The 27,442-nt window shown below is 38.3% G+C and overlaps 2 protein-coding genes across 3 annotated transcripts in view; both read right to left on the bottom strand.

The window, feature by feature from the left end:
* Window positions 1-429: 429 nt before the first annotated feature.
* Window positions 430-10,830, bottom strand: LOC117290695 (sodium-dependent serotonin transporter-like). Its single transcript, XM_033772224.1, has 11 exons — window positions 7,620-10,830; window positions 6,883-7,017; window positions 6,045-6,261; window positions 5,503-5,776; window positions 4,957-5,060; window positions 4,162-4,289; window positions 3,777-3,889; window positions 3,089-3,220; window positions 2,030-2,230; window positions 1,325-1,480; window positions 430-726 (listed from the first exon to the last, which is right to left on the bottom strand). Exons 1-11 carry the CDS (start codon window positions 7,960-7,962, stop codon window positions 649-651), a joined length of 1,881 nt encoding a protein of 626 aa, XP_033628115.1. The 5' UTR covers window positions 7,963-10,830; the 3' UTR covers window positions 430-648.
* Window positions 10,831-11,122: 292 nt separating this feature from the next.
* LOC117290823 (active breakpoint cluster region-related protein-like) overlaps window positions 11,123-27,442 on the bottom strand; it is a 38,022-nt gene continuing 21,702 nt past the window's right edge. The window contains exons 8-24 of one of the 2 annotated variants that reach the window (XM_033772383.1): window positions 23,437-23,562; window positions 23,226-23,338; window positions 23,021-23,112; window positions 22,550-22,653; window positions 21,546-21,590; window positions 19,004-19,063; window positions 18,820-18,882; window positions 18,459-18,596; window positions 18,220-18,262; window positions 17,720-17,788; window positions 17,242-17,441; window positions 17,070-17,126; window positions 16,136-16,307; window positions 15,803-15,880; window positions 14,838-14,972; window positions 14,261-14,366; window positions 11,123-13,329 (exon numbers count right to left, since the gene is read on the bottom strand). In XM_033772383.1, coding sequence (XP_033628274.1) covers window positions 13,122-13,329; window positions 14,261-14,366; window positions 14,838-14,972; window positions 15,803-15,880; window positions 16,136-16,307; window positions 17,070-17,126; window positions 17,242-17,441; window positions 17,720-17,788; window positions 18,220-18,262; window positions 18,459-18,596; window positions 18,820-18,882; window positions 19,004-19,063; window positions 21,546-21,590; window positions 22,550-22,653; window positions 23,021-23,112; window positions 23,226-23,338; window positions 23,437-23,562 — 1,809 coding nt within the window. In that variant the 3' untranslated portion in view covers window positions 11,123-13,121. The remainder of the gene's footprint in view (window positions 13,330-14,260; window positions 14,367-14,837; window positions 14,973-15,802; window positions 15,881-16,135; window positions 16,308-17,069; window positions 17,127-17,241; window positions 17,442-17,719; window positions 17,789-18,219; window positions 18,263-18,458; window positions 18,597-18,819; window positions 18,883-19,003; window positions 19,064-21,545; window positions 21,591-22,549; window positions 22,654-23,020; window positions 23,113-23,225; window positions 23,339-23,436; window positions 23,563-27,442) is intronic. The other variant, XM_033772384.1, reaches the window with a different exon arrangement.

Below are 27,442 nucleotides of genomic sequence, written 5' to 3'. Positions count from 1 at the left end.
TTGTTTGGTGTGGTGCTAACTTTGATCGAGAAAGACTGTGTTGGCGCCCTCTATTGAAACTAAATTACTTTTTGCACACAAAAGTTCGCCGCAGTGGCGGGCAAATGAAAGGACGACCTCTTTGAAATCCGGGCTTTATATATTGTGCAACGCGGAGAAATCCGCTGGGCGCAAACTTGGTTTTCTACTGACAAAATAGCACCATGAGGTAAGAACTCATAATGATGTAAGACTATAAGAAACATTACTGCTCAATCACTTCATACGCCTCTCTTAATATTTATGCATGACGTTATAATTCTAACCCAAAATGAGGCTATGGGCGCACGCTCCCCATCACGTGCAGTGGCTGCGCCCATCGCCTCGTTTTGAGTTAGCATTGTGACGTACCTCATGCATAAATATTAAGATAGGCGTATAGTACGGCAAGAAACATGGAGCCATAGTTACCAACACTGTTGTATTCAAAATCATGTGACATCTGGAGGCTTACAAATGCGTGAGCAGAGACACTATACATGTACATACCGAGGGAATGGCTGGCACCTTTTCAAGGTATTTGTATATATTGTACTCTAGTGAGGTACACAACCAAGATGTCTACAGGTTTGTTGAAGGGTTTTGGGTTATGGAGTTGCTGGACGGAGTTCATACGTATGTTATTGGTGTTACCTCACTGTCTTCATTGTCTGGTTTCTCTTGAGGTTTGAAACTACCTATGACTCGCTGTAAAACGAAACAAAATGTGGGTATTGTTATACAGTTTGATCACTAATTATGATTCTGGTAACTTTACTTTCTTTGACTAAGAATAAGGTTTACGGCAACCGTGTGAATGATCTTTCTAATGAGCGTTTGGTGACACCCATAAATATTGAGTGCCAACCGGAAGGATCTCGACGCAGACGTTAATATCAGCATGGGACATTCCAGATTCCATATATATTTGTTTATTTATTAATCAATCATTTATTTACCAAACCAACAGCGGACGAGCCACCAACTACATGCATGAAAGGATAATACACAAGATGATTCATTAGCTTATTTATTTGTATGTACATAGTTAAAAAGAAAATACAAATAGAAGCATCTTCGGAAAGAAAATTCAAGCAAACGTTACAAATTAACCAAAATACAAATAAGAAACAAATAAAACATGTACTAAGACTGTAAATAATATAAGGGTATGGGAGACTAATGAAATAGTTACAGCTAGTCAGTAACTGACAGTAGTTGAGTCGTGGAATAGTAAACAACAAACTAACAATATCTTGATTATTTCATTTCTCCTATTCCCATTTTCTTTTCAGTTGAGCCTTACCTCTATGAATGTACCAGGGGTAGAAGCAATCACATTCACAGCGCAGAGGGGCACACACATGATGGATGATGTCATGAGAGTCCAGCCAAGATAGTCCGCCCACTGAGGGCTGTTGGGAATCGGTTTAAAGTGCAGCAGCCCGAAAATCACGATGAACTGGACAGATAATAATAATATAACTGGATTTATGTAGCTCTAAATTACCATGGTATGCAAGGCGCTTAAAAGAGAAAATAAAGACCAAAATGGTGGGGAGAGCCAGGTACACGTTGGAGAACATGTGAGTCTTGAGACCCTTTTTGAAGGACAGAAACAGTCTCTGGTCGATTTTGGTTTTGAACTAGTTTTGTCATTGGTGTGTCATTCATTTCATCTATTCAATTAGTATTCTTCATCATGACACAAAAACATGAAAAGTGTCGGGCAGTTTGGTTCGATCTGGTTGACGAGTCTTGGTCAGTTTGGTTTGATTTGGTTTCGTTCGGTTTCATCCGTCTGCCCATGGAGGAAGAAACCCAGACTGCTTGGAATTATTCATTCAAACATTATGTTTGGTCTAACCTGATCTGGTTTAGGTTGGTCTGGTTTGGTTGAGGTGTGGTCTAGTTTAAGTTTATCCTGCCTGTTTGTTCTGGTTCAGAGTGGAAAGAAATTGTGTTGGTTTGCACCAATTTTACCCGACAGTCAACACAATTTGGTACTTACAATGATAGCAGCCGGGCTAAGAAATTTCCAGCATACCAGCCAAAAGTAGTTAGGCTTGAATCCCAGCATTGCTTTGATGTCGTTACTCATAGCTCGCAGGCCATAGCACCAGGACACCGCAGTAACCTCCAGGAGAACGATAGCAAGCACTGTCACTCCCACAGCGTAAGTATCATACAACCTTATCACATGCTGACCACCCTGAGTTCAAAATATACATGATGAAGAAAGTATTACTCATGATGTCTATTTCGGCAACAGGTGCGGCATTTAGAAGTGATGTACATTTTGCCACTTTATCTTCTATATTCTTTATCCAGTAACATTTATTTCAATGATACAATAATGCACACTTATGTCGAAATTACAAAAGCAAAAGGTATGATGTACGATATGCTAGGTACAAATTGGTAATAATAAACAGCAAACTAATGACAACATTTTGGTATCAGGTTAAGCGAGATGATGTTGTTCCCAACCTATTGACATACAAACAGTTAGTACAACCATGGCACAAGGTAAGGTAACATGGACGATGATGAGGACAAATGAAGCAGACAAGACAGCTTCAACATGGCCATGCCGTTATCAAGAGCTGAGGCCTTGGTTTGCAAGAAAATACAGGTACGAATTAATAAAGCTTTGAATGGTGTGATTTGGCAGATAGGATGACATTAGCTTCATGGAAGAAGTGTTGGCTATAAGAAGAACAGTGATGAAGTAAGCCTTGGGGTTCGAATACTGTGTTTTGTTTGTATTCGGGAGAAATCCTGAAATTTATCAGTTGGATCATGTATAGTTTGTACCATTTGTCTTTGTTATTTCAATTAAATTAAATTAAATTCAAGTCAATATTTATTTCATACATAAATAACGTATACAAAATATTACATAGATAACCAAAATAATAATTACAGAGGATGGAGGGAAAATAGTTAATCTAGTAATCTAAGTATGTAAACCAAAAAAGAGGCGTTTTTCTTTTCGTTTTCAGTAGATATGTTTTATACTTGTCCATATGTAAAATTGTAGAAAAAAAATGAAGAACTATTAACTTACATACGTTACTGTCGACAGACTACCCAGAAAGCAACAAGACACAACAAGTGCAACAAATGCGCCGCGATGTTTACCGATTGTTGTGGGAAACTTATCACTCCAGGCAGTGATGATGGACTCCAGACCACCAAACTGCGAAAGAGACAATGACACTGTTAGCATGGTACCTTTATGTGGCTATTGTCTAAAAGGGTAAATCGAATCCATGTATTCCTGAGATCTGATATGTTCATTGTTGAACGCTCCCCAGCGTACGCATTACATCGGCATGAAACGGACTTTATGTTCCAGGTGACGCATCAGTGGAATATTCCTCATCAGTGAAAGTAACAATCCCAGATTCCTATAGTCTGAGTTCACTACAATTATATTTTGAACTTTCGATCCAAACCGGACCTACTTCGGAGGCATAAACAGCTACAAACAAATACATATCCATTTATAGGTTAATAATCAGTGGAGGAAAGAAAGTTGTTTGAAAATGTTCCGAAAAGAACAGGTGGGGAGTTCGAAAAGATAAATGGATATAGTTATAACAAATAAAAACAAGTTTTGAGATATAATAATCATGCACTCTCTGGGTTGAATGGGTTAATAATTGGTCATATCTGACTGATCTGTACTTTTTAACGTGCTGACTGTTCGAAGAGTTGACATAATTATATCAAAAGTAAAAACATTATCTCACCGTGCTGTCCAGACCCAGAGTAATAAGCATTATGAAGCAAATAACAGACAGCACCCCAGGGGCTGGCATGGTTGCGAGAGCCTCTGGATACACAGTGAACACTAAACCTATCCCTGTAATTTACACAAAACACAATGGTTAGTATTTTAAAAAGGAATTATATGAATATTAATTTTTTTCTAAAAGATCGATTTGTCTTGCCCTATCAAACCAGCAGCTTGAGGTTCATTTCGAAAACACTTTTTTCAACTCGGCGTCCGCCATTTTTATTTTCCCTGCAAAAAAGCTAACGTCATCAAAATGTTGGTTATAACATAGAGAAAGGACCCCCAAGTTGGAAGATGATCCCCAAAACGTAGCCAAAATAGTTTTGATATCAACTTACCACCATTTTTTGCGACTTCTTCTACTGTAGTTCTTTGTTTCAGTGCCATGTAACCCAATGCTGAGAAGACTGCAAAGCCAGACACGAAGCTTGTACAACAGTTGATGGCACCGACAATCAAAGCATCACTGTCAATAAGAACATTATGGTTCAATAGACAGACGACACATCCTTGTATGCTACCCATAAACTTAATTAATTCACCAATCTTAGAGCACATATATATCCGCCGTGAGGTCCCTATGCGCGGCCAGTATTGTCCTTCAAGATAAATCTGGAGCTACGTGTTAAAGTATGAGACATATATCAATGTACATATACAATGGTTTTCAAGATGCTGTGGCGCAATATGCAGCAAACCTAACCAGGAGAACCAGGGCGAACCCCTTCTCTTAACGATAAGTGCACCTGGTTCTTAGGTGCATTCACAACACACGGGACCTACTGCTTTACGTCCCATCCGAAGAAAGAAACAATAATGGTTAAGTTTGTAATTATGAGGAGTGGTCTTAAGTGTGAATAAAAAAAAAACCTCTGTGGAAAAAATAAATAATAATAATAATAATAATAATAATAATGGTTAAGTGTCTTGGTTAAGGACACAAGGGTCACGACTGTGACTCGAACCCACACTCTGCTAATTAGAAGATACATGATTCTCAAAAAGGCTTTATACTACCGAAAGTTTAAAGAAAGAATAACGTACAAGGAATGTTACTTTCGCTTGTAGGTTTAATGACATATTATTATCATAATAAAAGGATGGCTACAATTTAATGTATATTATGTGCTTACCTGTAGCAATTGTTATGAAAATTATTGTAGCTCGAGAAGGCGAGCATGACCCCAAATCCTGGTCCTAACGAGAAAAAAACCTGCGTCGCTGCACCCATCCACACCTACATACAGACATGAGAATTATGTAGATTATAATTAATGTTGAGTGTGCCTACTGTCTTTAAAAACTACCTCCAAGTTGCAAACTTTTTAGTCTCAGTGGAGAGGCCCATTACAATGTCTATGATCCTTGAGAACCAATGGCGTCATTTGACACAACAGAACCAGTGATTTCATTGGATACAATAATTTCATTTGATCAATATTAATGTGCAGTGACGTACATATTGTGTTTGATTGGTCTGAAGTGATGTGTCGTGGGTGCAGCTGACAAACATCATCCCGGACCAATCAAAACACAGGAATTGAAAGCTTACTTTCGGTTGTCCATGCAAAGCTTCAACTATCACTTCATATAATTCAGCCTCGAGGGATGAGGCCACGAACAAGATATTGTATGCATAATATATATATATAGAAGATAAAACAAAGTATAATACGCACCCCAGGATTCAAAAGCAACTCCCATTTAGGGTCCAAATAGAAGATGATACCATCTATAGCGCCCTCAAGAGTTACACCACGTATAAGAAGTACAATGAGGCAGACGTACGGCAGGGTAGCAGTTACCCACACCACCTTTCCTGAGGCCTTGATACCTCGCCATAAGCTCAAGAAGACGATCAGGTATACCGCGAATAAGCAGAGAGCTAAGTCCCACTTTACTCCGCCGAGATCCCCGATGCCTGTAGATTTGTGAGACTCCAGGACTTTACGTCTGAAGAAAAAAAAACGATATCGTAAAACAAATTTAAATACACCCAACATAGACCCATACGTTTCGACCAAGAATCCATTTCTTTCACATTATTTTACAAAAAATGAACACACAATCACAAAACTTGACTTTTATGAGTGATTGCCAAACGTAAACCGATATTTATAAGCAAACAAAGGCTGCATGAAAAGCTAACTGGTGTACTTTTTTGCCATATCTTTGCTTGAAGAATCCTTAGCCTGAGAACCAGCATCTCATATTGACTTACTCATAGAACTCGGAGGTTGGTGAGACGCTGTTTTCCCCCATTGTTCGATTAACATCAAATGGATCAGCACAGTTGGGAGTATTCCATGTGTTGTTACACGAAGTCCATGGAAGTTCGCTCCTAAATGATGAGAAGAGATAGTACACAGCCCAGGCGATGATCGTGTTGTAGTAGAAGGAAAGGTACATGTTGACCATGCATATCGCAAAACCAATTCCTGCAAGAGGATGCCGAGGGGCAGAAGTAACCATGAGGCAGAGTTGGCAGCAAGTCATTTTGTGCAAATCAAAGTCAAGTCCCAAGTCATTTTTATGCAAGTCCAAGTCGAGTCACAAGTCAATGCTAAAAGTTACAAGTCAAGTCGCAAGTAAACAAAATAGCGACTCGAGTCCAAGTCACTTGACTCGAGGGTTTCATCATGGGGCCACGCGGTGAGATAGTCGAGTTGCAGCGGTGCACTCCGCGCGAACTGCTGGTTGCGCGACTACTGCGCGCTGCAGGACTTCTAGGAGTAGAAGTCGGCAACCAGCAGTTCGCGCGAGAGCAGTGACAACTCGACTATCTCACCGCGTGGGACCATTAACGACTTGTCCACAAGTCTACCCTGACGCATCTGTTACTTCGATCAACTACCTTGACCTTACAATGTTTCAAAGGTAAAAGACTCAGAGAAACAGGTTTTTTTTTTGACACAAAAGTCTATACCAAAACCAGGGAAACCCATCAATACCCAGACAAAACATATTCACACGAACTCGTATGATATTTAGACAACAAAATGGGTAAGAAATTTACTCGTTGTGTATGATTAGCATCAGCTTTAACAATGCAGACTTACCAGTAAGCAGAGGGCAGATTCTTTTCCACACCGTAATGCATCCAGTTCGCTGATACTGGCCGAGAGCCAGCTCCAAGTAGAGTAAGGGAATGCCCCCAAACACGGCCATGATGGCATAAGGGATTAGAAAGGCTCCTGTAGGAACCAATCGCATTGTGGGTTAATATATGCAGGGATTGAATAACTTACTCAACCCTATAACGATTTCCTTCGGTTCCACAATGATGCACCCATGAGTTGTCCTTATAAATACAAAGGTGTCAAGAAGACCGTCCCCAAATAGGTGTCGTTCTACATAAAGATTAGGAGGGCATGTCACTGCCACTCCCAAAAGAGGGTGTGTCACTGCCACATCCACAAGATGGTGTGTCACCGCCACTCCCTCCTCTGTGGTGAATGCAGGAAGGAAAGAATTTTAGAACCGAGGTTGATATTGAGCTTGTTTCGATTCCGCTAATCTAGAACAATAACAACAATAAACAAACATCTGAGATTTGTTAGGTCTTTATTTGCTTCTAGACTTTGTCAATATCTCAGACGAAAGTATTTTTCGGGAAAATTAGTGAAACGGCGACTTTTTATAACAAACGGTGAGATCAAAATAGTACAACAATTTGTCCGGCTCTGTCAGAGTTCATTGCTAACATTGTGAAACAAACAAAATTGTACGCTCACTCGGGTCTCGACGAGTTTGAAAGCACGAGATTTAAACTACATCTCCAGATTCGTCAACTTACCCCCGCCGTTCTCGTAACACAAATACGGGAATCGCCAGACATTTCCAAGATCCACAGCGAAGCCGATAACGGACAACATGAAGTCCATCTTGGTATCCCATCTTGCGCGACCTCTTGGTCCACTGCCGTTTCCTTCGTTTAGAACGATCTCCTCATTCTTCTGCACTGGGCTCTGCAGCTCCTCCTCTCCGCCGTCTTTATTGTCATTTTCACCGGGAGGAAAGCCTTCCTTGTCCCATGAGTTTTCCTCATTGTCCCCGCTAAGCTCGTTCGTGTTGGCTTGTAACAACCACCCATTTGAATCCTTTTGTTCCAATGCATGCTTACTGGTGATGCCGGCCATTCGAAAACTCGATTCCCACAAATCTACCCACAAAATATCAATTGAAGTTCACAGTATCTCCGATGTCTGGCAAAGAAGTTTCAGGTATGAGCTTTGATCAGATTAGCTTCAGACATATCAAGTCAACGCAATGAGTTCATGTCATACAACTTGTCCCCCGTAACTGATGGCGCATCCAATCAACCAATTGGAATCCACAAGAACAATCAAAAGTTTAACACTTATAAAGTCCACGACCAATCAGGAACAATGAGCAGCATAGCCGAGTCACCGATATTACTTCCTGTTACACACGTAGCCTCGGACACGTGCCGTTCCAATCTCGGCACAAGAAACTGTCAGACTTCTCACTTCGTAGCTCGGGTATAATAGCCACTAATGATACCGCACAACAGGTTTTTCTGTTGTTGAGTAATTGGACGAAGACCTGGCGCCTAAAACTCAAAGCTATTTTCTTCCTAAGGCTTGTGTTACGGACAATTACGAGCATCAATAAAACCCATTGTTGGATCATTAAGATCTAAGACAAGTACGGTGTGGCAAGAGCCTTCTCCATCACGTCTCATTATGTCAATGAAAATAGGCAAAATCTAACTTCATCCAACCACCAAGTCCGAGCGTAAAGCAATCTCCATTTTTACCAAAGTAACCCATCACCAGCTATCATTGGAAATGTGTGTTTTTGCCCTTGTTCACGGTCCATACTCAAATTGTTTAATGGATAGAACGATAAATATCTATGACTTTGGTATCATAACACACAACGAATACAAATTATGTCAACAGTTTTGTACACAATAGTTATTGCTCATACAATCATTGTCCGCCCACAGTGACAACCATAACGATCGTATCAATTTAAGTTTAGATGGTAACTATCTATTCAGAGATTCTTTCATATACACACAGTGCTAAATTCGGCAATTCTTTTTTTGTCAAGAACAAGGTCCAATAGTGACCAAAATAAGTACATCACATCATTAAAATAGGGCACGTACGAATAATATGGATCAAAACTTTGTGACTAAGGTTCGTCCGAATAAAAACGACGTAGGGCCTATGTCGGTTCATTCAAAGTTCGGTGATCCTTCGTGAAGTCACAACCTACCCAACCAGCAAGTGGTTTTTTTTTTTCTTTCTCCAACCTCAACCTTAACCTTAACTACTTTTATCCATGATTACTATAACAAACCTATGCAATAACCTTCAACCTGACCTTTACTTGGGCCAGTGAGCCTTTAGTTTACCGTAATGACCGCGGTTACAATAGCCTTAACCTTGGTTAAATCATTAAATCAATTAGCAATGGCATATATTTAGATCAAGGTCCAACCATGTCCATTCAGGCTTGTATAACTGAAATGAAGGTGCCATACAATGGATACACCAGACTCAGAGTGGTTCTTTACGTGTTCAGTTTTAGGGGTATTTTGACGTTCAGTTGCTTTCGTTTGTTCGCCGTTTGTTGAGGTTTTTGGTAAAGGGTTTGCCATTATACATGGTATTCGTTTGGTGGATACTGGACTTTCGTTTTTAGTTTTTCATTTAGTTTGTATGTTTATCTGAGAGAGTTTTCAACACTTCCCAATATCGCAGAAGCTTTTAGTAGCCTGCTCTGCAGCCGAATGATGGTTGGCGACTTCATACTGAATGTACATGTATGTGATGAACCGAAGTGTAGTACAATATTGAGGTATTGAATTTACTGGTGCAGTCATCGATGCTTTTCGTATACATTAAACACACAAGTAAACAACCAAATAGCAAAAACAACCACATCGGGACGAGCATTGCAGATGGCAGACATTGTTGTCATGACGTCACGACCTTGACACACAACTTGTAGTTCATTATCAAACTGAACAAACCGTGACCTTAAACTTCAAACAGGTCCAAAAGAAGCTGAGCTTAACCTCGGTTTACTCGTTTATAGGATGACACCACCTGTTTTCGGCTAAACAACTGGATGAAAGGTAATGATAAAACCAGACATCACGAGAAGTTATTCTTCCCCTTTTGTGATCAGATCTAAAAGATATGCATACAATGGGACAAAAGTGTATAACATAGTCATTTGCTGGCAAGCCTCCGTTTGAGTGTTATTTGGTCGTTGGAAAATATAGGAATCTAGTACAAGGGCTATACATGTACACACGGATAAGCTTTTAACAGACATTTCAGGGTGTTCAATTGCAATTCGTGTGATTTTGCAAGGGCAAATAGTAGGAAATCAGACAAAATGTAGGAAGAATGTCATGACTACGGTATAGACATAATTCACAGCAATGGCACATGTCTTTCCCTACATACGTTTAATTACCAACCATGCTCCCGCATAAGGAAGCCACTGGTTATTTGCAATGCCACTTTGTACACAGACACATTACCTCTGTTTACTTCTGCTTCCACATTACTAATGTTTACAGGTATAACCATAATTTCTATATGATATAACTCAGATCACTGGAAAACAAATATACATACATGTACATGATCAATCCTGGCTTTCACATGAATTTCTGTATAATAGACAACCTATGGTATTTTAGCGATATAAAGTATACCAAAGAAAGTATGTTAACATAGCTCTTTGTTCCGATTCCATGGTACTGTGTAGAGTTAAGATAATATAATACTGGTAGAATATTTGAATAGAGTAGTGACATTTTCACAGTGTAGTACAACACAAACTTTGTCGATAATAACTGTTTCACCTGGCCCAATAAACCCCTCAACAATTTTCCTAAAATGTTTATAATTTCATCTATTAGATATATCGCGGCATGTACGCTTTTATGCATAGGCCTATATCTTTTTGTTTTTTAAAGGCAGTGGACACTATTGGTAATTATCAAAGACTAGCCTTCACAGTTGGTGTATCTCAACATATGCAGAAAATAACAAACCTGTGAAAATTTGAGCTCAATCGGTCATCGAACTTGCGAGATAATAATGGGAAAAAACACCCTTGTCACACAGTTGTGTGCGTTCAGATGGTTGATTTCGAGACCTCAAGTTCTAATTCTGAAGTCTCGAAATTAAATTCGTGGAAAACTACGTCTTTCTCGAAAACTATGGCACTTCAGAGGAAGCCATTTCTCACAATGTTTTATACCATCAACCTCTCCCAATTACTCGTAACAAATAAAGGTTTTATGCGAATAATTATTTTGAGTAATTACCAATAGTGTCCACTGCCTTTAAATTGTATCTTGTATACTATTAAACAAACATAATATGCTTTGAGGAAATATTATATAACCCATTCTCAGACTTCATAAATGCTATAGATTTCTGAGTATAATAAGCCTATATTCCAAGTATAACTTTTGCTACATTTCAATCTGAGTAGTTTATCAGTGGATAGAGAAATACTACAGACAACTGTGTGATGGTTTTATAATATATCAATGCATTCTAAATATTTCTTAGTTGTACTGGATTATGCAAATAAGATTATGCAAATAAGATTATACAAATAAGATGATCAATGGTTATTTGCCTGCTATTAAATAGTTACAAAGAAAATGGTTCAACGGTACCTTTGTTTTAGGGGAAAAAATTGAGATTAGAAATAAACAGGTCAGTACAAACAAAACAACTTTAAACCCTTGCACAAGAACAGTCCCAACTATAGTTGCCAACTTCTAGAAAATACCCTAGAACAAATTCAAGAGAGCCCACGATACACATCAACTTCACAGTGAGTAAAGCGTCATCAATAATTATTCGTATATACCAAGCTCTCAGGTTTAACACAAGACTTGGACACCTGTTGGCAGGCCACTACATATTTCAGTTTACAAATTTATATTAACTTTGACCACCATCTTGGTTTGGCTTCCTGTATACAAACATAAGATTCTCTCCTCAAACGTGAATGAGACCAGACTACATTTCCCATGTATGGTCACACTAACAACACTTTTGATCATGTGACATCAACATTGTACACACCATTTGTAAACCACTCCCTGAACAAAAACATAACAGGGACCTCAACATTAGTATCGCGGTTTGTTTCAATGTTAAATGGGTTGATAACCAAAAGTTACACATCTCTAGAAAATAACCCAAATCAACAAACTTTGACACGATAAATGTACTGTATTAAAAGACTGCGACAATTACATCAACTACTTTTATCTACATAATATAAATTTCAACTTTTACAGCATAATATATACAACTATATCTCTTCTGAGTAAACATGTTAGGACACTTAGCTTATTAATCAAATAAATTACACTATAGTTATCAAAATAACTCTTCTGCATCAGGGTACATTTTAATTAGTACTGAAGTTATCAGTGGAAAAATATAGGTTATACAAAAATATGTTGAGTTGATAATTTTTGCAATGATCTGTGTTGCCTCATCAGAGTAATAAATCAAAGACATTTGAATTCTTACTAGAATAGTACACACTTTTACGAAATATGTATAATCTGCATATTAGATAAGGTTATATTATGAAACTTTCTGCTTTATAAGACTTCCTTGGCTTTCTGTTATGTACAGTTTCCAAGGTTATTTAGATTTTCTTAACAAGGTATAATTATAAGGATTCTGAGAAAGAACCCACAAAACACTACTAATAGCCAAACAGAAAATTCTCATTAATTGTGAGAAACCAACATGGCTAATGATCTGGAAACCAATCAAGAACTGTTTGCATGCGATGAATGGCTAATTTTACACAGTACGTAATAAAGGAGCCACATACAGTAGACCTATAAGTACATGTAACAGATATACAGTTTGACAAAGTGAACATTTCTGAGAATTGATTACTTGCAATTTTAGGAACCTTCTACACATTGCAATTCAGGAAATTTACCGGCTATATGCATCACACATCACATTTGTTACTAAATAAGTGTACCTATTGTACTAACATTTGTATATCTTTGTATACATGTATTGTGATACCTGAATAAAGAATTATACAAAGTTACACACAGTGTGGGTAACTTCAAATATAAATGATATGCCTGGTCCCAAAATACAGTTTTGACTGTGCAGTATTGACGCCATCAAATCTTACAATGCTTGTATGTGAGTTGAGCTCTGATCTTTGATCCACAAGAGCCAAGATAGTTCAGAGTTACATGTATATTGTAAATCAATAGCAAGGGGGCTCTGTACTGAGACATGTACTATTCATAGTTATAATGCTCAAGGTAGTAGAAGAGAATTCCGACCTGTGACATGGCGTCAGACATGCCCATGATCCCGGTAATGAAGGCTTTGTTGTCACCAGTGGCCAGGGGAGAGGGCTTGGAGGCTGGGCCAAGCAGGGTGGGGCCAAACACTGTGGCAAGGTTATGTAAATGCATCTTGTTGACTGATTCATTATCTGCCACTCTGCATAATAATAATAATAGTTAAAACTTGTAGAGCGCCATCTATCTAAGACTGAACTTATTCCGAGCGAGGCGCATCAAAACAAACAAAAAAACAAGAGAGTAACAAAAATATAAACAAATTACATAGCTTAGAAAGAACAGCACCTTGAATTAAGCAGATTAACATAAGCACCCTGGCAAAAACAAGTGGTAAAAAATAACAAACAGAAAGTTAAAGATAAGAAAAATTTAATAAGTGAGTTTCCAGCAATGTTTTGAAAATGTCCAGAGACTTTGAAGCTCGTATATGTAATGGAAGAGAGTTCCAGAGAGTGGGTGCAGATACAGAAAATGCACGAACGTAAAAACACAAGGCTCCAAAGCGTGATAACAATAAGCATTTCATTATGCACCGGTATCTGTCTAGATGGTGAAGCAAAGTAAAACTTCTACCAAAACAAACAATAGGGAAAACTTTGATAGATTATAATATAGGTTTTTTAACTGCCTCTAGCTACCGTGCAAGCTCTAGAATTGAAAATGCTGTGTGTTCGAATCTCACCCAAGCAATAATGCCTGTGATTTTTTCTAACAGAACTCTGGGAAAGTACCGAGGTGCTAACACACATCAGTGTGTAAGGGTAAAACCAAAGTTAATAGGAGGGCATGCTGTAGAACTCACTCACAGCCTAGTCTCTTCTTATACTTTCTCCAGATATTTATATACCAAGATAAAATGTTTGACCACAAGAGGGCGCTACTTCGGAATGAATAAGAAAATAGAATTAGCGGTTGCAAACTGCTTACTAACCAAATACCTATGGTACAATTGGAGAAAAAAATAGTTGATGGCCTGACAGTATCGACTCTGCAGAGTTTTACAGAGTTTTACAGCCACCCTTTAACCATTTCTTTGCATTTAGGAATTAAGTGTTAAGAGACGTGCTCACCTTTTGAGATGTCTGAACAGGTATTTTATGATGGTTATGTTTGGTTCTGGTACAGTCTGCATGATTGATATCATGCACTCTCTCTTCGCATCAGGATCCTTCAGGGCTTCAAGTAACGGAAAAAAAATAGTGGTGACGATCAGACAACAGTTGGGGGAGGCAAAGTCCTAAGGCAGTGGAGTGCTGCAGTTACATATTCTGTAGGTTCCATAAATTATGTTCAAACATGTCCATGTCCAGTGCCATTAAAGGCACTGGACACGTTTGGTAAAAGACCAGATTCTCACTTGGTGTATCCCAACATATACATAAAATAAAAATAACTGAATTAGTCATCGGAGTTGCAAGAGAAAAATTAAAGAAAAACACCCTTGTTGTACACATTTCAAATATTTGAGTGAGAAATTACCTCTTTCTCAAAAGCTTTGTTATTTCAGAGGGAGCTACTTCTTGCAATGTTTTATACTATTTACAAAAGAAGTGTTTACATGTATGCCAACAATTACCAATAGTGTCCAGTGCCTTTAAGGAACTGTCAACAGATCTAAGTAGAAAGTAAGGAGGAATTGAGGCTTACCAAAGCCATCCTTTATTTTACAGTAGAGATTCTGAGTGAAGATGGGTTCAGGGAGATCTCTGAAGTAACGTTTGATGAGACCAGCTACAGCGTGTATCTCAGCCTGCTTCAGCTTGGTAAGAATGTGTTTGCTATCTGTCATTTGGAAACAAAATGTTTCAATATAAATAAATTTCTCCTGAAGACGAGCAGGGTATACTTGTTTGAAACGTCAAGACCACATCGGCTCTTTTCAGAGCCAACACTGAGCCAACATTCCCTCACAAAAGATCTTATACATGGTTGTACCCGCAAGTTAACTATTTAGTATTTATAGTTACTTCTTATTAATAACAGTGTTGGGTGTAAACAAGTAACAATTGACTGGAACGGGACATGAACAACGACCTCCAGATTAACGTACAGGCACTCTACTAACTGTGCTATCCAGGCCTATGTTGCAGTCTCACTATTAGTAATATCTTTGTTTCGGGGCATATCCTTCAGTTTTATCATAACTATGATGTCATCTCAGGTCTATTGATTTCTATTATCCTTTCAGTTCCTCTTGTCATGTAACACTAAAAATTACTGAAGTGTAACTATAAATATAAATATGAAAAGAGATGGTTTGGTCTCGATGTTGGAACATTATACTCTGCTTGTCTTCAGGAGGAACCTGAAGAGACGAGCAGAGTATACTGTTCAGCGTCTGAAAGCACTTATATGCACATCTGGATCATAGAATCAAAGGGAAAACAAGATAATACCAAGACCTGAACCTTATCCATAAAACATGTAATCAAGACTCTATAGTTTTATGGTTTATAAGTAAACTGAAGTGTCACTGATTTGAACAGCGCCATCATTTATCAATCATGAAATAAGTTTCAAAAATGTTTAGTCAAACAGAGAAAACGATCTTCCACAATCAAACCAAACTGACTGTCACAATCACAATATGAAATTAATACTAATCGACTTACTCATTTCAAAGAGTTTTCTTAACCCCAAGATGTCAGCTGAGGAGCCAGAGATCCGATAAATTCCCATTTCTGAAATACCTGGCAACAAAAGGAAAGACAAAAACTTTAGAAGTGATTCCGTCACCATCCTACGGTTCTATGGTAAGAATTGAAGCCCTGCAAGGTATTCCAAAAGAGAATGACGTTAGGTTAGGTTGTTGTTGTTCAGTGGTCTAGCACATTAAGCAAAGTTTTGGTAGTTGTATCATCATGAAGTGGCTGTCCGTGGCCTGTGGCCGTCCTTGGCCTTGTGATGTAATTTAATTAAATTTAATTTTTTACAATGCAACCTACCTCTTCTATCGATCTCCTCCACACAATTGATGACGATATTGGGTATCTTGGTACCCTCTCTTTGACACAGGTGGCTGATCCTCACCCCAAACACACCCATTTTCTTTTTGGACTGTACCCGCTTCAGAGCCTTTTCAGATGATTCAAACTTCAGACTTATGTCAACCTCAAGCTGAGAAGATCGAAAAATCAAATTAAAAACAGAAATACTGTTTAAGGAAACAAGTAGAATGCAAAAACTGTAGGTTTGAATCCCACCCAAGTTTTATTTGTATGATGGCCTCAGGAAAGCATCGAGTATGCAGTGCTTATCACACATTGGTGTAGGGTAAAACTTAACACAATCTGCAGGCCTTGAAAGAACCCACACCAATTGCTGTGGTGCTCTGTGCTTTTGCTGTGTTGTCCTGTGTAAAGTTCTTATATAAATTCACATTTTGCTCACAGCGGTGCCCCCTACCCCCCACAGGGGAACTGCTGTGCTCCTTCAAGAGCAAAGTTCAAGGCTTCTCATCCCCAACATTTTTTTTAATTTAATAACAAATTCTTATATAGCGCATTTCACAATAAACCGTATCAATGCGCTTTACATTAGTCCCCTGGTCATTGGGCCAATAAACATCCCTTTAATCTTTCTCAGCTCCCATTAGGGAGTATACAGCCCCGAGCTGCCGTGGCGCTCCGAAAGCTTTTTCATTCACAATATCAACCTCTACCCTCGCAGGTACCCATTTAAACCCCTGGGTGAAGAGAAGCAATTATAGTAAAGTATCTTGCTCAAGGACACAAGTGTCACGATCGGGATTCGAACCCACACTCCAGTGAATTAGCACCAGAACTTGAATTCGATGCTCTTAACCACTCGGCCGTGACACTCAACATGCCCAATGCAATGAACACATTTTTTAAACACACATGGAGGTATCTTCTTTACCTTTTCCATTTGGACGGTAGTGCTGATTTGCTTCTTGCCAATCTCCGATCTTGTGAGCTGATAAAGAAAAACAAAATTCAAACGACTATCAACAACAATACTAACACGCTGATCATTATTCTACGCACCCAGGTAAGTACCAGATTTCAAAGGTTCTGAAACACTAACTCACCGTCTTGGCCCCCTTGTCCATCATCTCGTCTTCAAGCCCCTTGGTGTAGTCATAGCATAGAATGCGGAGCGTTTGGGCGCCCTCAACTTCAAGCGCAAACTCCTCATCCCACGTTGGCATCTTAGAGTTCTCCGACTTCTTAGTCTTGGCACGGAGGGAGATGATCCCATAGGAGTCAACCTCAACACAGCAGTAGAGCTCTGATTAGAGGAAAAGAAAAGAAGGAAAAAGGTGAGTACATAGACTCCCATCACTTGTGCCCTTGAGCATAAATGCTTCGTAAAAAGTTGGGAAGGTAGTACATTCTGCGCTACCAGCCAGGCTTCTAGTGGATGATACCAATCCTTTCATCCTAGCGAACTGTGAAGGGGTTAGACCTGTTTCAGCCCCAGGAGTAAGTGGCAACGTGCCCCCTGGTGACATTTGATTTGGGTTGATTTGAGACTTTTCAAAAATAAAAAGTATTAACTTTACTTACGTCCTGGCACATTAAGTCCCTTGGCATGGTGTACAGTCACATTTAATGTTCCAAACAACAGCTCTTCCTCTGTGGAATAAAAACATTGGTAATAATACTTTGATTAGATGTAATGATGGGAGACTTTTGAGGCAAGCTCAGAACGACGTAAACAATGGAAATTTACCTGGTAAGTCTGCTGCCATCTAGCATTTAAGTCTCCCCTTGCATTTAGCTTTAGGGCTTAAAAGTTGTGTGATAAGCACTGTATACCGAGATTCCCGGCGGGATAATTCACAACCGGGATCCCGTGGGATTTGTTGCTTTAAAATTGTTGTTCAGTTTTATTATTTCTTTTTGCATTTTAAACACTTTACCAATGTTTTTCCAAAGGTTTTAGGACTTTGAATTTTGTTAATAAAAAATCTGTTGAAACTCTGTTGCCACCCAGTTTTCCCTGGTTTCGAGAGATTAATATAAATGGAGCTTAATATTGTTGAGTATAAAATTGTTGAGCTTACCGTCTTTGATGAGTATTGATCCAATGTTGTTTATCTTGCGACCCTAGAAAAGAAACAAATCACATAAATTATCATTATCCAGGTTTAAGTTCTCCCTGCCCATGAGAAGATCAATGTGGTCTGAATAATGTTGCTTTTGGAATGCCTCTTACTTCTATGACCAGTAAAGCTAAAGTGAATGAATGAAAACAGATTATGTTTCATCACTCCGTAGGAATACAATTTGTAGGAATACTTACTCGTTTACATTTGGTGAGTAGTTTCTCGATGTGATACGGAGTGAGCGAGGCGGTGATTCGACACTCTCTCTTGGCCGTCAAGATGGCTTCTTTCCACTCGGAGCGCTCATAGTCCGAGGACATGAGCAGTGTGTACGTCTGATGAAGTAAAGTTACTCATGTTAAAGGCTATTCACTAAGACTCAGCACCAAAAAAAATCACATTTCAGGATTTCTTAACAATAACTTTCAGGATAAATGGGATAATTAAGAAATTGAAACAACAAAATCAAAGTATGGAAAGAGTTTGTAAAAACAGTAAGCAAGTTTTGCAAGTTAAATATAATCCAAGCTTAACTGAGTTGACCTACAAATGTCCTACCTTTCCTTGGTTATGATAAAGATGAAGGGGTAGTTTTGGAGACTCGATGATCACAACTCCCTCCTACAAAACACAACAGAAACAAAATATAAATTACCAGCTTTGTGTTTGCCCTCAGGAAAAACACCTAATGTCTAGTTTGTTTATTACTATTACTCGTATTCTTATAAACCTTTGTTTTTACCTTTTCTGTTATTTCTTTCCGTCTTGACTCCAAACTTTTTGTCAGCTGCTTGCTCTGCCTCTGTTGAAGTGAACAATTAACCAATACCAACATTTTAAAATGTTTGTGCAGCATTAACATTTGAGGTTAGTTGTTGAATGATTATCAGGAGAAACTGAAGAAAATATATTTCAGATATTTTTTAAGACCAAGGCAAAGACTCGGACCCGAAGCCATTAGCATGATATAGTCAAAGCAAGCTGGATGGTATTGATCAATACCCGACATCATCACTCTATAAACCATGCTGGCGACATTTTTGAAGTAAGAGTAAGATTTCCCGAGTGTAATCCTTTGTAGGGCATTGAGGCAATGCACATGCAATAACCAACCAGGGCCCAATTGCATAAAGCTGATAAGCAGATAGCTGCTTAGCAAAAGTTTAGTGGGGCACCTACTGAATCAAAGCTGAACTTAAGCTGAATTTTTGTTTCTGTGCTAAGCAAGTTTTTATGCTTACAGGCTTTACGATATTGGGCCCATATGTTCACATGCAACTCAACTCCCAAAATTACCATAGACAATACGCATGGACTTCATCAGGCATAGAGGTAACATGATGATGAAACCAGGCAAACGAACAATGTAATAATCTATATGATGTAGTGTAGTGGATAACACCACAGCCACTTAGAATCCCCAAAAGCATCTGTCAAGGCCCTGCCCAAGTTTGAGCCACAGTTACAATAACCACACAAACAAGTTCAAAGCATCTGTGAAGCAAAGTATGTTTTACTGCAAGACACCAGAATAGATTTTCACTGACGAACATGTGACCTTGTTTTGTTTAAATATGTTAGCAAAGTGACAACTAAAGCGGTAAATAAAATTTGAAACACTACAATTACCAATGCCATCATGCTAAAAAGCAACAAAAATAAGCTAAACATTACAATAAGAGAGGCATACAAGAATATCAACACAGGGTTTGACATCGACAGATCCAAGATAGCAAATATTATCCATAATTTTACAAAGAATCAGATATGACTTTCTAGGGCTGAGACAAACAGCTCAACTCTTGTAAAACATTTTAAGCAAAAGCAAAGTTGCATTAGGTATGAACTGGGCTTTGGTCATGGTTTTTTAAGATGATGCGACGATAGTCAAATTTCATAAAATTGTTTTTATCATTCAGACAGTCTAACATGTGAGCTTTTTGCTTTGGTTAAGGTTAGCAGTAGTTACAAAACAAAAAATGTGGTACGAGCTGCTTTGTAAGCAGAAAACATCTGCTTACAGGACTTATTGAATTGACTTTTGTCTTTGACCTTATTTTTGCGGAGCAGAAATATCTTGCTAAGCATGAATGCACCTTTTTCTGCTTAACAGCTTAATGAAATCAGGTCTTGTAACACGTACGTGCAATATTATGTGTTCTAATAAGATTACTGTTGTTTAGTGGATAAATCCCTTTTCACTTTGACTAAAAGAACCATTCAAAGACAGGTAACACGCACATATGTTGTCATCCACATATGGTGTCAAATATAAAATGAATAATAAAATATAAATATGAAAAAAAAAACATAAATTAACTAAAAATAAAATAAATTATAAATGAAGGCATCTATTTATGCCATTGTGTCTATATGCTTGTTAGTGTCAACAAACCACATGTGAATTTCCCCTAGTGGAACAATAAACTTGAAATCTAAGTATGTATCTATCTATCTACAGTATGTGTCTATTGCACGGTGCATGCAGTCAGTGACTTGAATTGTCTATTGCAGCTAGTCGAATACCAAGCTTGTGACCATTCAATCACGTTTGGTGTAACAGTCCAGAATGGGTCCAGAAGAGTGGCCTTAGACATAGTATATGTTTAAAAGTTTTGGTCACTTCCGGCTTAGTACCTTATATACATTAGTGTGTATTTTTACCCTCAAAATACCTAGTTTCATTATTTTTGGAATAATTATATTCGGCAGACATCTCTACTACCGCGGAAGACTTCTCAGTTTTAAAAAGAACTGTCCTGCTATAACTTAACAGCTACCTGGGTGGAAGGTAGGAAATCGGCTGGGACTTTTGCTTGGTGGATTGAGAGGCCTTGTTGTTATTAACTCCTCTACCACAGAGCGAGTTCTTATTGGTCTTAATGTTTCAACAAGCTTGCTCTATTCATCGTACTTCCTTCAAACTTCTGGTAATCTTTGGAGTAAGTGAGTGTATGCGAAAGGATCCTGGCATCACATCACATTTGTTAACAGCCACAGATTTTCATGTAGCCAACTCAAACATAACCTCCTTCACAAAAAATTGATATTCCTTGAGGAATATCAACAATACTTTTGTGTTATTATTTAGCGCAGCCCCAATTTTAGTGCTCACTTTGTGTTTACCATTAAACTATCATGAACTCAAGAAACAGAAAAGGGTGATTTGAATGCTATGTTAATTGACTATTACAAAATTAAAAAGCAAATAAAAGATGATCGGTTAGGGAGAGAAAGTTAAATGTGGCAACACAAAAACAGAGGGAGTGGACGAGATGGATTACCCTGCCACTAGAGTTGAGACGGAACGAACCGCTGGGACTGGAAGACTGGATGGGGTGCAAGGAAAGAGTACGGAAAAAGGGGAAACAAACAATGATTAGAGGTTTTAGGTTCACACCCAGCCAGCTGGCAATGTTGTATGTAGTCTGCTGTGAGTAAAGCAGTCCTCAGGATAGATTGGACTCCTCCATTGCATATAACTTGACGGAGTCCAGGGTAAAACTTAATACCAAAATGTTTAAATAATGTTACCGTAAAGGAATGTCAGTTGTAAAACTAATAAAACTGTAAATATAATAGGGTTACTATTTATTTGTTATTTATTTGTTATTTGGCTATCCATTTCACTCCAATAATCAAAAAGTATTATTCCCTTTAAAATAAAGACTATACAATTTTGATATTTACATGTATGTTAATTAATACTTGAAAAAATACCCACAATATTTCTACAGTGTAGTTTAATAGACACACATGTCCGGGTATTGGAGAACACTAGTCAGTAAAACAGAGAAATATCCCGACACCCTAAACCGCACAGAAAAGAACCAACTCTACCAACAACCAGCTTTATCCAGGTATCGAACAAGGACCAAGGTGCTTTAGGCACTCGCCACCCATGCCACCAAAACAATAAAGACCACCCATAAAGACCAACGAATATGAATTTTAGACCAGTGATTTAAAGTGAAAATGGCAGAGATTGTTAAGGGTCTATCTAGCCTCAGTAACATCATTGATTAGCTGCTTATAAGATGTTATTATTGTTTGTTTTGTTGTTACTGCACAAATATGCAGACCCTCATGCATGCAAGCTCCTACTTAAAATTATATTTGTTCAAGGAGCGACTTAAAAATATTGGCATCAGGGGCATTGTTTACTTCTTATTACTCTAAGAAGACACAGAGCCTATGCTGATAGATCTATCTTGCCTCAGTTAATCACTATACAGATTAGCTGTTTACTTGTTGTCATTGTTTAGTGTTGTTGTTATTTATTTCTTACCGTTCCAGAATTTGTGTCTTTCCTAGCAGAAGCTTTCAGTTCTTTGATTGATTTCTTCATCTCATCAAGTTCTTTGTCACTCATGTTGGTAAGTTGGGCTGGAGCTATCATGAAAAAGGAGTTTGAAAATAATTTGTTAGAACACCGAGTTTACAATTTTCTTAGAAAAGAAATATTATCGCCCAAAAAATGTATCAAAGCATTCACATTAAATTGCAATTATTTTTTTTAAATTTTAGAACACCAAAAAGTATAATGATGTAGCTTGATTGTTGATAGTCTCTGAGCTGTTTCTTTCTTAGCTTGAAGGTGCTGTGTCGTCATGATGAAAGCAGGCCTATGGCTGTACATATGGAATTATGAACTCCAATCCAGATAGAAATGATACAAAGGAAGGGCGTTAATGTGCAGTAACTTGGTGTAGTTCATAATTCCATGTACAACTCTTTTATAAGACTCTTTTTTACAAACCTTCTGATCTTTCATTTGGGGTAAGTGACAGCTCTGCGAGCGGCATGTACCATTGACAGTCATATTGGGCTTTGTCACGGTGAAACATCCCACTGTGGTAAAACAAAAATAACAATAATCAGTTTGCATCCAAATTTTCTGGCTTGATGCTTCAATTCAAATGATCAAAGCATGACCACTTGACGGCTCTATGTGCTTAACTGACCTGACTGGTTTTTCCTTAGCACAGATGATAAGATCTGACCATAGCAGTACATGCCTCAGCTTACGTCCCTCGCTGAACTCAACCAAGTAGCTCTCCTTGATCAGCCGCCTCTTCTACAAAAAACAAAAATTAGACGATGAGGTGATTTGGTGATTTGAAAGTAGATAAATAATTTACAGACATTTCAAAAAAAAAAAAAATGAGTCTTGACCTGTTTGGTGCTATCTGTTTCCTTCGTGGCATCGTCCACTTGCTTGAAGAAAGTCCTTGTCTTCTCCAGTACTTGAGCGAGAATGTTATAGTCTTCATGACTGACGGGAGTTCTCGTCAAAAGATCCTGGAATTACAACAAATTCAGTAGCCGTCAAAAACAGTAATTAGAATTTTGAAAGTACAGTGTATGCAAGGTGGGATGACAACCAGGTGAGGTTTTTTTTCCTGTAGCAACATATGTAAATATCTTTTGAGTAGTGGTTGTCCTGAGAAGAACCAGTGGTTGACAACTCAATGTTTCCATCAGTATGCTCTGACTGAAAACAAATATTGAGTGGCTTTAATTCGTGGAATGGAAGGAATATTATCGCTCGTTAAAATTTGGACTGGCCTCGTGAAATGGAACAGTTCAAATTTTACCTTGCGATAATATTCCTCCCATTCCACTCTGAGCCACTCAATATTTGTATACTATACTACAAAGGCATTTATAAAGCGCTTTTACAAAAAATATACCATACCTTTTCACTCCAAGGTGAAGAGAAGCAATTATGGTCAAAGTATCAAGCTCAAGGGCACAAGTATCAACAGAATTTAAATTTGAACTCTGATAATGTGTTTAAAACAATCAAGCAAAAAAGTAAACCAATCAATCAAGTAATTGATCATCCATTCAATAAACCAACCAATCAATCAATCAAACAACCAATCAATAACTACGGTAATGAGTCTAAATGTACACACACGTTTTCCAGGAAAAAACACCGGTACTGTTGTCCAAAAAGAAAGTGAAAGGGGTAGTTACATCTATGATGCGCACAAAAAAGTCCCTTTTCACAACCATTATCAGTACAAACAAGGAACTGACATTTCATTTAAAATGCTTTCACTTCTACACACGTATGTGTACACAAGCTTTAGCAGCAGACATGCAAGGGCACCTTATGGCAGCCAGCCATATTGACCACAGAGCACAGCTAGAAATTAAAACTGTTTCATTTTTCTGGAGGAGGAAAACCAGAGAGCCAAATGAAAACCATTCAAACGGACAACTCTGCTCAAATATGTCACTAGACAGGAATATATCCAGGGCCACAGCCGTGAGAGGCGAGCCCTTTCAGCATGGGACAACCATGCCATACATAACACATATAGGTCCTCAACCAAAAATGAATGCCATTACCTAAGCAAAAAGAAGGCAGTTTCTCAGTCATATTATTAAATGAAGGCAAATAAAACATCAATATGATGTGCTATCTTATCATGTTATGACAGGCCAAAATAAGACTAATTTGAAAGCTCTTGTTTTCATCTACATTGTATGATAGGTGTGAAATTTGCAGCGGGGATAAAGATTTTTTTTTTAACTCATACCCGATCTGTGTCATCTACATATAAATGTATTGAGAGAATAAACCCATTTTGACAGGGCGTGCCTGGTTTAATAATAATAACAATAATAGACCATTATTAAAAAGCGCTTTTCACGCCCGAGGGGTGTCTCAAAGCGCTTCCGTCAATATTACCCCTGGTCACTGGGCCTTAAATCATTCCTTAAACCATCTCAGCTCCCTGGGGAGTATACAGCCTGTGCGCAATATGCGCTACTCGGCTAAACCAATCACAAGAACCATCTCTGCCCTCACAGGTACCCATTTGCCCCTGGGTGGAGAGAAGCAATTATAGTTAAGTGTATTGCTCAGGGACACAAGTGTCACGACCGGGATTCGAACTCACACTCTGCTGAATAGAAGCATCATAGCTTGAGTTCGGTGCTCTTATCCACTCGGCCACCACACCCTACATTACGATGTATGATCTCTTCAATGGTAATGAAATGTACCCTCGATTGGAAGCTACAGATTGAACTTTCATAACCAGCATGATAGCTCCAATACCTGCTGGGTTCATAATGAAGGGCAATCAACAAGTAATGAGCAAGTTTCTTTGGAGTTCAAGGAAAGTTCCATTCAATTACAGCCTTCCCTGTGGCTATATAGGGCATTTTAACAAGCAATGTTTCTTGCATTCAGCAGGTGTTCTGCTTTACATCTTCACGCAATAAAACTCTTCAAGAAAGTATTGTACATGTATGGTGGCCTAGCAGTCTAATGCATCAGACTCATTTTTAAATGCAGTTGACACAATTGGTAATTACTCAAAATAATTGTTAGCATAAAAAATTACTTGGTAACAAGCAATAGAGAGCTGTTGAGAGTATAAAACATTGTGAGAAACAGCTCCCTCTGAAGTAACACATTTTTTTAGAAAGTAATTTTCCACTAGAATATTTGAAATTGATTTTGAGACCTCAGAGTTAGATTCTGAGGTCCCGAAATCAAGCATCTAAAAGCACACAACTTCGTGTGGCAAGGTTGTTTTTCTTTTATTTATTCAAACATTGCTTCTCTTAAACTCAGGTGTATAAATAGGCACGATGAGAGCTAAGCCGTATTATAACTGGATTATTCAGTAGCGCGCTAGCAATGTTGTCTACCTGCTTGAAAGGGTCTGTGAAGAATATACTATTCATCAAACTGAAGTATTTATTTCTCAGTCACTACTGTATAAGTTTGACACAATGGTTTACAGGGGGGCATCAGTGGCGTGACTTTACTATTTTGACTGCATCTCTGTCCTTACTCTATGATTTTACCCAAGTGCTCCGTTTTTCCTGTAGACAGACTGAACTTTCTGTACACCAAAACAAACATTTGTAACACAGGGTTTATGTACTTGGCCCCAAACCAAACACAAAGCATTCTCCCCTGACAATGTTCCAATGGCCAGATGCAAGTTGAAACACATGAGGTGCAGTCAATGTGTATATAGTGTGCACACTATATACACATTGACGTGTGTACGTATCATCTGTGTCAAGTTTTTGTGTCAATTTGTTTTAAATGTGTTTTATGATGGCCCATTGAAAATCTTCTAGATTACATGGCTACCATATAATAAAGTTCTTGTATGATAAATTAGTATGCATTGTGCACATGCATGCTTGTGTGGTGCGCACACAGCATACAAACTATATCCGTTTGCCTTTTCTTTTCAATAGTCCGTTTTGCAGTGGATGGGAGTTTCCACTGTTATTGTGTATACCACTCAAGGTTTAACAAGTGCAGGGTTATGCATTCATACAATACAAACTTCTAGTCCGTCAGTGAATTGTGTTATTGAGTATGTATGAAGAGAATGGGCTGATTCCGGGTAAAGAAACCTTTCAGTTCATGTTTTATTAGGGTGATCACATACCATACAGTGTTGTAGCCACGATGGACAGTGCTGGGCGGGCCTGCCTAGGACTAACAGTTTTGCCCAGCATTCTGAGCAAAGTAAATTTTGCATTCTGAGCAAAGTAAACTTTGTGCTGTCCAACACAGATTTCCTCATGAAAGATATATTATCCACTGTGCATTGATCTGAGACACAGCTAATGATAAGAGGTATCAAATGTCAAAGAGAAAGGCACAGTAAACAGGCCATATAACTTGACCCAATAATTAATAGTGAATAATTTTGTTAATCCGCTCGCCCTTAGTAATGGTAGACTTTTTAAAACAAATTTGATTTATTGCCCACCACTAAAATTGGTCTAGCTACAACCCTGAATGGCTTCTGAACCTGAAACTTTCAGACGTGAGTGTCATAAAAGGTGGATCAGACACCGCAATTTAGTGTGGTCAATTCCAGTTTTGCTTAATAGGAATTGCAGGTTTTTTGCATACAAGTGTTTTTTGTAAGACTTCTGTGATCAAAAGTGGAATAAGACCTAGGATAAAGCACTGGCGTAAAAGTGACACAAGATCTTGATCTGTGGTCATGATAAAAATGTCGGATCTCAATCCACCTTTCTAAATTGCGTGTAAAAGCATTGCAGCTTGTGCGGTTGATTGTTCTGAAATACTACACAACAGGATTCCGAGGGAAGTAAGAAGGTGACTGGATGTGATCCTACAATGATAAAGACAGGTAGGCATGCAAAGGCAATGGCAGGATAT

This window comes from Asterias rubens, chromosome 5 (assembly GCF_902459465.1).
Source record: "Asterias rubens chromosome 5, eAstRub1.3, whole genome shotgun sequence".
Taxonomy (NCBI): domain Eukaryota; kingdom Metazoa; phylum Echinodermata; class Asteroidea; order Forcipulatida; family Asteriidae; genus Asterias; species Asterias rubens.
Note: the sequence above shows the minus strand (reverse complement) of the source record. Positions and strands in the feature narration are given on the sequence as shown.